The 11,591-nt window shown below is 43.5% G+C and overlaps 1 protein-coding gene across 1 annotated transcript in view; it reads left to right on the top strand.

Annotated features, from left to right (window-relative positions):
* Positions 1-11,591, top strand: part of LOC104403371 (cadherin EGF LAG seven-pass G-type receptor 1-like) — a gene marked incomplete at its 5' end in the record, with an annotated part of 161,343 nt that overhangs the window by 123,338 nt on the left and 26,414 nt on the right. The window contains 9 exon segments of the mRNA XM_010011482.1: positions 1-15; positions 328-502; positions 1,234-1,375; positions 3,373-3,493; positions 4,679-4,862; positions 5,680-5,781; positions 7,503-7,597; positions 7,922-8,131; positions 10,708-10,891. The exon segment at positions 1-15 is cut by the window's left edge and continues 30 nt beyond it. Coding sequence (XP_010009784.1) covers positions 1-15; positions 328-502; positions 1,234-1,375; positions 3,373-3,493; positions 4,679-4,862; positions 5,680-5,781; positions 7,503-7,597; positions 7,922-8,131; positions 10,708-10,891 — 1,228 coding nt within the window.

An 11,591-nucleotide genomic window follows, 5' to 3' on the forward strand; every position in this document is an offset into this window, starting at 1 on the left:
TATGGCTGTATGCAGGTATGAAATGAAAAGCGTAGCAGCAAACTTTGAGCATTTAAGAAAATAGCCATGTCAAAATGTGGGATTTTCTTTTTCATCCATGAACATTTCTGTTTTCTCCATCCAAATATGTAAGAATCAACATATTAAAGTCCACCCACTGTCACAGGGACAAATCTGGTCTCACAGAGGAACAGACTGTGGAAAAAAAATCTATGTTTGGCTCAGCAGGTGATGTTTCTTTAAAATGTGCCCTCATGGATTAATGGAAATAGTGAAACACATAGGACTGTATTCTGTAATTTTAAAATTACTGTCTTCGGTCACCAGGGTGTAAGAATGGGAGAGACATCTACAAATATAGCTACACTCAACATGAAACAGGCTATCAAGATCAACGTGAAGGAGGGTTGTGAAGTGGATAACCCCTGTGATTCCAACCCATGTCCCCAGCACAGCTACTGCAGTGACGACTGGGACAGCTACTCCTGCGTCTGTGACCCAGGTAACCCAGTGACCATCCCAGGCACTCAGCCAGGAGCTGTATCACATCTCCATGCACTCATCAGAAGAAGAACAGTAGCAGCAGCAGCATGCTTGCAAAGTGCTCATCTTCTGATTCTTCCTCTTCCAGTCGGAATTATCTTTCTCAGTCTTACAGTAGCACCCTTGAAACTGCAGTCATGGATTAAGAATCATTTATTCTAGGCAACGTATCAACCAAACAGAAAGACGGTCTCTGATCCAAAGGGCTCTTTCCATGTACCTCCCCTTTTCTTTCTATCTGTTTCCTTTTTCTTTTTTTCTCTTTCTTTCCCAGCCTTTTCTGCTGTTGAATTTCAGTCTCACACCCTGCATCCTAATCAAGATACTTTGAATGTTTTCTCTGTTTTGGTGTGTGTAGTCAGCACATGCTGTCAGCACCCAGCACAGTCACCTCCCATACACGCAGGGAGAGAATACAAAACTATTTGTAACGCATGCCCTGAATATAAAACTGGGAAGCAAAGGCACAAGGGTGCCTCAAGCATGTTAACAGACTGTGGAAAAGAACAGCCCACTAACTTTTTTGCTGAGAGGGAAAACCGTACGTTCCTTCTGACAGTATCTCAGGGGGAATCTGCTGATTATTGGAGATGTGTTATTAGTGTGTAAGTTTAAAATAGATGGTCTTCTGGAGACATGCAAATCATAAATTACAATGCTTGCTGTAATTTTATGACCTTGTGTCCCCAGGGTACTTTGGAAGAGACTGTGTTGATGTATGTAACTTGAACCCATGTGAGCATGTCTCCACGTGTGTGCACAAACCCAGCTCATCCCATGGCTACACCTGTGAATGTGGACAAAGCTACTATGGACAGTATTGTGAGAGCAAGTAAGAATTAATTTTGGTTTTGGTTTCTTCATCCTTCCAGGTATGTCTTCTCCTAAGGCAGCAGTCTTTCTGCTTCCTGTTCTACTTCAGTTAGCTTTCCTTTACAATTTCAGTTACAATTTGAATATTCATAGTGGATGGTATTTGCAGGCTTTCTGCCCTTTAGCACTCCTGAGCTCTTTTCCCAGATACCAGGCAAACTTCCGTATATTTAGGGCCCTAATTTCTTCAGCAGCAGCTCAAGGGCTCAACCAGTTGTATTGTGTTACACAGCACTGCATCTGACTTGTACCTTGTGGTGGACTTGGCCTGAATTTGCTCTGTGTCTTTCCCTCGGCTCCCCCAGCACACACACACAGAGATGCACCCAGTTAGGTGGCCTGAGGCCAGGTAAAACTGCTTTGCAGTTTGGGTCCAGTCCCTTGGGCTGGCAAAAAGCCATCTCCTCTGGACAGTCTGAGAGGACTGTGTCCTGTTGCTGTGTGGTAGAAACATGCAGATTCTCTCATCACCAGCTTCCTGGTCTCAGATAAGCATTCAGTAACCAGCCTTATCCCAGAGGCGTCGCTTTGATTTACTGTAATTTGGGCCATTCATGATGTGCAAATGAAGTGCATTTGTCTGCCCACTTAGAAATAGCTTATGTGATGTTTCCTTCCCTTTGAAAACCACAAGCTTCTTCCTCTGCCTTTTGTTGTGTGGGCTGGCAAATGTTGGCCATGCTGTTACCCAATTAATCTTTCATTCCTCTGTATTAGCAACGTAGAGACATCGTCCCTTGTCATTACCTGCTAACATCATGTCAAGTGTAGCATTGTGGTTTTTCATATTATAAAGCATAGAAGTACAAATCTAGCAATTACTGTAAACAAAATTCAGCTGTGGTCTTTGAAACAGATGGCAAACAGCTTTTCTTTCCTAAAATGAGCAGCAGGGAGGGGGTTCCTTACAGTCACCAGTGCATTCCACAGATCACAGACTCAACATCAGCAGTATGACATTCAGGCTATTGCTTGGTGATGACTTCCAGCTAGCAGAGAGCCTGGTCACTGCCCCAGCCCCTTCCCAGAGCACTCCTTGCCAGCACTAGTGCTGAGGCATCTGTAGGACAAACCTGCTTAGCAGCTCACCCAGAAGAAACAGAACCAGCAAAAATGAGGGTTGTCCTTCACAGAAGCGGCTTTTGGGTTGCCACACAACCTCCGATGGGCTGTGCTTCTCCACTCATAATCTGAATCACAATCTTTGATTCATAATCTGGATCAAAGCTGCCAACCATCCCTCTTCCATGTCTCCAACCACGTCCTCCTCAGTAGCAGTCCGGAGCTTTTCAGGCCCTGTGATGAGCTGGCTGAGAAAGCCAGGTTGGCTGAAAGTAGTAACTTTTCTTGATAGGGTAAGCTTGCAGCCAGCTTTGCACCTGAACTGGTTTTCCCACAGGCTGGACAGGCACTCCTGCCCACAGCAGGGCTGGGACAGGAACCCATGGGGATGAGGGATGGGATATAAAAGTGTTGGGGAGCTGCATCCGGAGGCTGCTTGTGGCAGTAGGTAAAACAGGGCATGGGCTACCCAAGCTGTTGAAGTGCCAGCACAACCCAAGACAGGCTGGCCCGCCCCCCGTCTGCCCCAGCCAGCACTTTCCCTGGTGGAGGACTGGGGCTGGTGGGACCGGGACCATTTCCACTACTCAGCATGGGCCCCATCGCCCTCTCCCAGAGGAAAGAGCACTTCATTGCTCATACAGGTGTATACTCCTTATAAAGAGGAGCTGGTCTTGAAAACATTCAGAGAAGCATTCCCTCTAGGGTTTTGTAGCATTGATATTGTTTATTTTCTTCTATTACAGTGTACATATATTTGTATATGTATTGATTGTTGGCTGCTGCAGTGAGACACATTACACTCAATAAGCTGATTTGGCTCAAAGCTCTTTTTTCCCATCTTTTAAGAGGAAGCTTAAAAGAACTTGTTTTCAATTTGATTTTCTTTCATAGGATTGACCTGCCTTGTCCCAGAGGCTGGTGGGGAAATCCCATCTGTGGCCCATGTAATTGTGAGACTAGTAAAGGGTTTGATTCTGATTGCAATAAGACCAATGGAGAATGCCGCTGCAAGGTAAGCAAAAGAAACCAATCTTAAGTCAAAATTTCTTTAGTTTAAGAACACCACTAACAACTACAACAAGAAAGTATCTGAGACAAAGTACACACAGTTGTGCTTTATATCATACACGTATGTGCACAGTGTAGTTACTCTTTACCTAAAACATGCTGCTGGCACCGCCCTTCACAAAATCATACTGTGCAGCTCTTATCTTACTTGCACTTGGAAAGCAAAACTGTGAGGATGAAAGCCTGGCTCTGATCTCTCTGAAGTGCAGCCTGGTTTATCGGGGGAGATCAGACCAGGGCGCAGAGGAGTGCTCGTGGTGGTTTGTGTATCACAAGTGAGTAATAGCCATGAAACAGCTTGGGCCAGCTGGGTGAAGCTCTCCCCTGTGCAATGGCCAGCAAAAGGCCTAGCAGCTGGAAGAGGTAAATAATATGAGAGGCTAAATCATTTCCTCAGTCAATTTTAAGAAGAATTTGCCATGGACAGGCGGGGACAGAGGAGGGGAGGCACCTCCCTCCTGAAGGTTTTACAATGGACTTCTCACAATAGGTTTTACAACAGGCTTGAATGACATTAGAGGAGCTGGTCCAGTGCAGACTGGCAGCAGTGAATCTGACCCCGTACTCCCTTCCGAAATGCCAGCAGGACACACAGCAACTGTTGCATTAAATCGAGTCAGTGGGGTGCCAGAACCATGCTCTTGTGTAATCGTGTAACGCCTCAGATCAAAAGCATTTACAGATGTGATTGGAGTATGGGATTGTTGGTTGTTTTCCCCCCTGTACATGAAACACAAGTGGACGGTGCAAGAAGTTTCTGTACTGACTTGCTCATGCCATACAAGAGCAAAGTTGCAAAGCACAGAAAACTGCAAATCTGCCAAGAATACGTGTGCTGGGCACTGGCAGCAAGTGCACGAGGAGTAACATGGGCTCTTCACCCCATCTGCAAATGACGGTCACAGCCATCCCCCCATGCTCATGCTCACCCCAGGCTGCATTGCCTGGGTGAATACAGCACACTTCCCACAGCTGGTACATTTGCTGTTAATATTAATAACATTATTATCCCACTCTTCATAAAATTAGCCCTTTTTATGATGCACGTGCTACTAGAGCAGGACTTCAGAAATGCAAGCGATTGGAATACAAGTCAAATACCTTGTGTTTATCATTTTGGTTCTTCTAGGCAAATTACTACAAGCCCCAAAGCAGTGACACCTGCTACCCCTGCGACTGCTTCCCATCTGGATCCTACACACGTGCCTGTGACATGGAGACGGGACAGTGTCCTTGTAAACCTGGCGTCATAGGGCGGCAGTGCAACCGCTGCGACAACCCTTTTGCTGAAGTTACCACTAAGGGCTGTGAAGGTACCTCCTGTGCAGCCAGCACTGCTGATCAGTGGGGCTGTAGTTAACTGTAGGATCAGAGCTGCTAGCAGCGGGCAGGGGAGGGGTGCACAGTTGTGTGCATGCAGCTGCACCCTGGGGTGCATGTGAGCCCAGTGGGGTGTTTGTTTACGCAGGGACAATAGGAGCTGCAGCAGCCTAAATGTACACCCCCCTCCTAAGTCTGTGCCAATATGACTCATGGGGGCTGGGGAAAAAGAAAAAAGCTCATATTTCTTTAATTTTCATCAAATTGGAATAAAGCAAGCTTATCCCAATTTTATTTGAAACCTGAGTTCGTCTGCCAGTGCAGCATTGTATTGCTGTGCCGCAGCTGAAGAGGCGGGTGAGAACCCTCGCACCTTCTGCCCACAGAGGCTGTGCTGTCTGCCTGGTACCCTCTGCCTTTCTTCTCTGTCTTGCCCATCCTGCCTTTCCTCTCACCCACCCACTTACCCTCCTCCTGTGATCAGCACAAAGCTGCTGCAGCAGCCATCTCACCACAGTGTGGGTGAAAAGAAGGAGACATGTTTTCCCACAATAAAGAAGCAGGCAGAGATAGACAGAGCCAAAATCCAGAACCCCATAATCATCCTGGGCTCTCCTTTGCCTGTACCTGTCTGCCCACACTGCTGGATAAGGAGCAGCTGACAGGCTGCAGCTTGGAAAGCACTGCAGAGGACAGGTATCCCGATAGGGCTTTGGAATTACAGGACGTCCTTTAGGCAGGTTGAAGTATCTCCTCATTGTGGTATTTATCTTGTCAGAAAAATTGCATCATTTCTTTTTCTGCTTTCAGTAATTTATAATGGCTGTCCCAAAGCTTTCGAGGCTGGTATTTGGTGGCCACAGACCAAGTTTGGCCAGCCAGCTGCTGTGCCATGTCCTAAAGGATCAGTGGGTAAGTGCCCCGGGTAAAACATTAACTACTTTATCTACATACCTGTTTGAGGGGAAAAGAAAAGAGTAAAAAAATGTGTACATAGGGAATGGCATTAATTCACTGGGACTTGAGATTACGGCATTGCTCGTGCGTATCACAAGCAGAAAAGTTTAGCTAGCTGAAACTAAAGAACTGTTAAAATACATTTAAAAATAGTAGTAATAAATAAATACAAAGTGCAGCAGATAAACACATATGAAGAAGAGAAAATCTGTACTGTAAAAAAAAGCATGATCCAATTTTCTATTTTCTGTTTATCAAGCAATTCTTACACATGTAACTTTTAGCTTCTATTGACTTGCATGTGTTCTTTGGTGATACACCTCCTCTGGGCAAAGATAGAAAGAGGAGAATCCTTTATGTGATGATTGCTTTACTGGCATTGCAGGCTAATAAAGCTAAGAGTTACAACAGAACGTGATTTTCCACCCAACATCTTTTCTCTAACCCGTAAGACAGGTGGCTAAAAACCACCTTCCATAAAGCATGTGAGTGAGCAAATGACAACCTGCTTTATGTGCTCCTGAAAACATTTATCAGAGTTTGAAAATGGGATTCACAATCTCTTATAAAGGTTGTTCTATGGGAGGTGAAACTTCTGTCTCAGTTTTGGGCCTGGTAAATCTCTGCTGCAAGTGCTCCTCAGGCTCAATGAGTTATTGGTGGTTGTGTGACTTCCCCAAATATTGCTGAGGGGAGGTCACGGTGTGGTCAACCAAGCTCCTGTTCTGAGGATTTTAGGAGATAGAATTGGTTATTATTTTCTGTAAGTTAAGATTATTTACATTATTAAACAGTATAAAGTTGAATTAAAATACATTTTCTGCACTGTTCTTGTGGTTGACCCCAGTGTCTCTTCTAGCAAATAGGCAAGCAGGCAAGGGAAATTGCTCATTTAAAGTGAATTTTACAGAACATTCAAAAAAAATGAGCTTTATAATAATGAATATTCAGACAACCTGAGGTTTAATTGTATTCACCTGATCATGGAAGAGAAATAATATAATTAGGTATTATTCAATTCATTATAATTCTTCTTTAGATATTAGTAATTAAATGGCTTAGACACAATCTACATTTTGAATGGAATAATTTGCAATTCCCTGTGGAGGCTCTGCAGCCAAGAGTCACATTTTAAAATGATTTAACAAATAGTATGAAATAATAGGCTAGATTAAACAGTAAGCTGCTCACAGACCATTCACAAGTGGCAAAAGGCCATTACATGTGTTGGCTGAAGCATTTACTGCATGCAGCGTGTGGAGGTGCTAGCATGTTTTGACTTGAAGACAGCATTTATCCGGGAGGTCTTCCTATATAGGCTATTGCACAGAAATCTGAGCAGGGATACATATTTAGAAGTACTGAGGAAGTGCATAGTCTTGCTCATATTGCTGAATTCGTTTGAGAACGTTAGGGCAGAGAGACTGAGAGTGGTTGGGCAGACCTTGAAGCTTGCCTTAACCTTTCTCTAAAGCCTGAAGGAAACAATTCATGAAGATTAGTAGTCTTTAACTTTTCTCAGACAGGAATCCCCAGTTTGGAAAGTGAAGTATGTGCATAGCTCGAAGAAACTTGAAAATGTAGGAAATCTGCAAGTCTGGGATACTTGAAATCTATGAAGATTTACCCAGCACAGTTCAGAACATTATTTACTATTAATGGTCTGTTTCCTTTAGGAAACGCAGTTCGCCATTGTAACATTGAGAAGGGCTGGCTGCCTCCCGAGCTTTTCAACTGCACCACCAGCACTTTTGTGGATCTAAAAATCATGGTAAGCTGTGTTTTCTCAGTTTTGCCTTTATTTTGCAAATGTTCATTAATGCAGCCTCTGGTTTGATATGCCTGCACTCCATCTTTTGACCGAGTCCTTGAAGCCCCTTGTTTCCCATGAGGATCCTTATGCTTTTCTGTCTCTCAGTTACACATTCCATAGAGTTGTCCTGTCAACCCTTTCTCTACACAAACACCATTTTGATCGAACAACTCCTTGGTGCCAGAAATCCCTAAATGGTGATCGTCTTTGTAACTAGAATGAAAAAAAAACAAAAACCCAATCCATAATTTTCTTTTTTCTTCCTTCTTGTCTCTGGTTCAGAATGAGAAGTTACACCACAATGAGACCAAACTGGATGGAAGCAAAACCATACAGATTGTGAGAGTGCTGCAGAATGCCACCAAACACACGCACAGCTTGTATGGCAACGATGTGAGGACAGCTTACCAGATGATGATCCAGGTCCTCCGGTATGAGAGCCAGCAGCAAGGCTTTGACTTGGCAGCCACAAGGGACGTGGAATTCAATGAGGTAAGAGATACTATGGACTGTGCTGAGCTTTTACAATTCCCCTTTAAAGTTTTATGGCAATGGATAATTAAATTTGTCTTTGACCAGGGTGGAGCGAATATCATGTAATTGCTTAATCTGTTTCACAAATGAGTCAGTCTTCTCAGTTTAGAATGGAAAGTTGGTTATTGCAGTAACAGCCAAAAGCAAAATTCCCCAAATTAAAAAAATAATCAGGTTGATGTGTTATTCCTGGGTAAAATAACTTTGTGTACCATATTTGGTTTTGTTGGAAAACCTACCTAATGTGATCGTTTTCATTTAAATGTGCAGTGAACTGACTCTGAGCCAGTTACTGACTCTGAAGGTTTCTTATAATTCAGTTTGGAAACACTCAAGTCATGTTTATTAAAGACTTAGTGTATTGAAAGACGTTCATACCATATTGATATTTTAAGTGATTCAGGCACATACAAAAATGCAAACCAGAGGGCTTCTGCTACTCAGAGCCTTCATGGAAGACCCAGTTATTACCAAAGACCTGACCAGGTCTAGAGAACAAGCTGTAGAACCTTCCCTGTCTGGGGGAAACACGTAGTTGTGGAAAAATGCGAGATGTGGAAGATGTTGGGAGTTTTCTTGGTCTGAGAATGTGAAGATTGGATGACCCATGTCAGGCTTGTATTGCTCTCTTCATTGACATGTGTACTGCAAGGTACTGCTGCCCATGCTTGCCAGTCTTATTTCCAAGATCCCAACCATGGCACAGCACAAGAGTCCAAGCTAAAACATCCTTCTGGACATGTGCCAGCAGAGCCTGGAGCTTGGGCATGCACGTAGGGATGCTGTAACGACCCTCCATGGGCCAAAATTGGCCTTTGTGCTGGGCAGAGGTGATCTGGCTCCCTTTGGAGGCGTGCTACACCCTGCTTACAGTACTCCAGGAGGACCAGCCAGGTCAGGCAGACTTCAGGATAAACTTGGAGACCTTGTGCAAGACCAAGGTGCACAAGGAGAGGACATCCCTGGGGAGGTGGGAGCACTAGGAAATGTAGCTGAGAAAATTCTTCAGTGTCTTGGGCTGTACAGTCACCAGAGAGTGGAGAACTTCTGAAACGTTTAACACTTCAGGTGCTCCAGATTTTAAGAGATTCAGTTTTCCTTTCCCAAGGAGACACTGTGGTGACAAACTTGTACCTGCGGGCTGTGGAGTGAATGAATTTCCCCATTCAGATCTTGAGAAGAAACTTCATTTTTGGCATGTTTTGTTAAGTAAAAGCAAGAACAGTAAGCAAATAAAAATGGTTTGGAAACTTCTGCTTTAATTTATTATTCTCTGTGCTTGGCACTGAAACTCCTATAGATAATGTTTTCAAGAACTCCCTAAATATTTTTAGGATAGGTTAGGAATTTGAGAACTAAGCAGTAAAGCTCAGGAGAAAAAGGAGGGAACATCCCAGGCTGAGGGAGCATGAGGGGAGAAGGATTTATTATTTTTTTTTAATAGTCTCAGGTGGAAGTCTGAAAAATACATAATAAAAACCCCATAAATAACATTCACAAACACTGAGGACGCCTAGTACCAAGTACAGCATTTGTCTCATGCGTTCCTGGGGCACCATGCAGTGCTTCTCACCCTCGGTAAAGGTAATTGTACTGGCAACCTCTTCTATCTCAGATACACCCTTGCAACCTCAGACAGTACTTAGAGAACATAGCATCTTCCCTGTCTGCTTCTAAATGAAGCCTAAGTATTTGCCTTGGCTGTTTTAGAGCTTGAGGGGATTAATTCCTACCATCATTTATGCAAATCTTACCTTAGTTAGGAATTAGGTTTTGACATATCCATGTAGTTCATATGTTCACCAAGATTAAAAACTTCCTAGCACCTTTCTCATTGAAGCCATTTAACACTCTCTTTTGGGGTCTTCTTCCATTCAGCCTGAGGGTCCCTTTGCATTTTCTTTTAAGAAAATGCAGAAGGGGCAGGTCCTCAGCTAGAACTTTTTTACACCACTGGTAAGGAGCATAAAAGTGTATTTTCAAGTTTGTATATGCAAGTTAGTATTTGTTCTTGTCATTCTTCACCATGTAAGTTGTTGTAGTTATCCAGGAATCAACAAAACTATAAAATAGTATAATCAAAAGAGAAAGTTATATTGCTATTTATGGGTTTCTTTTGATTTTTATCATATGACATTTTTTCTCTGGTGAAGTTCTTCAGTGTACATAGAAAGCACTCTTCTTTCCTTGTCTCTCTCGGAGACAAAGAAAACATGGTTAGGTTTTCCTTCTGTGTTTTCTTGCTAGCTTTCCTGTCATAAAGGGGAAAGAAATTAGGCAGTTCTCTTACAGCCTCCAATTTTGGCTTACTTAGCTCATAAAAAGTTTGGAGGGATTTGCTTTGTGTAACAAAAAAACCTCAGGGTGAGTAAGCGGTGTGCATATTTTCATACGGCTGCAGTAGAACATGCCTGCATTAACGTATTTCATTATGCACTCACCTGAGGCCGTAATGCCAATCATTTTCCATATTCCTCACTTGAAACCCAGCGCTTTGTTTGCTGCATAATTTAGGCTTGTGCTTTGTTTCTCAGAATATTATCAAAGTGGGCAGTGCTCTACTGGACCCCAGCAACAAGGAGCACTGGGAGCAAATTCAGCGAACGGAGGGTGGCACTGCTCACTTGCTCAGGCACTATGAGGAATACTTCAACAACGTGGCCCAGAACATGAAGAAAACCTACATGAGACCTTTTGTCATTGTTACCCCTAACATCAGTGAGTATCTCTGTTGAAAACTGCGATTTTGTATCAGAGCTTCAAAAATGTGCTAGGTAGAGGTGCTAGCTGTTTGGTTTAGTAGTGCCCACTCAGTGCATTCATTTCAAGTCAATTGAGCCTTGATCCATATCTCTCAGTTGCCATGGGAGCCTCTGGGGATATGCCTGATCCGTTTTCACTCTGAGCAGTGCCACTGCTCCCGTGTGGCATTTTTTTGCAGCCTAAGTAGTGCACAGATGGTAGGAAAGACAAAGTTCGTAAGGAAAGGTAATGCCTTTCGAGATGACCCGGTATTGTTGAACATAGTAAATCATGTTTTTGAAAGAATTACACCACCACCACTGAAGAATTACTGCAGTATACGCAAAACCAAAAATAGCCCTACTATTAATTGTATACTTCTGATTTCCACATGCCTTCCTAGCCTGGAATCTATCCCAGAAATCATATTCTGTAGGAATTCCAGCCTTGCAAAACCCATCATCAGAGCAAGATCCTTGGTGTCCATAGTATCCAGAATAGGTTTAAATTAAGAACGAAACATCAGATGTACTAAGACACCTTCCCCACCTATCACAGTAAATGCTCCCCTGACAACCAAAATAGCAGCTCTTGCACTTGCAGGACTATGATGTACTTCACAGGTGTCCCTGTGGTACACGTTCAAGTGAACCACAGCCTGGTCGGCCTCTTTCCC

This window comes from Nestor notabilis, unplaced genomic scaffold, assembly GCF_000696875.1.
Source record: "Nestor notabilis isolate BGI_N333 unplaced genomic scaffold, ASM69687v1 scaffold2193, whole genome shotgun sequence".
Lineage (NCBI taxonomy): Eukaryota > Metazoa > Chordata > Aves > Psittaciformes > Psittacidae > Nestor > Nestor notabilis.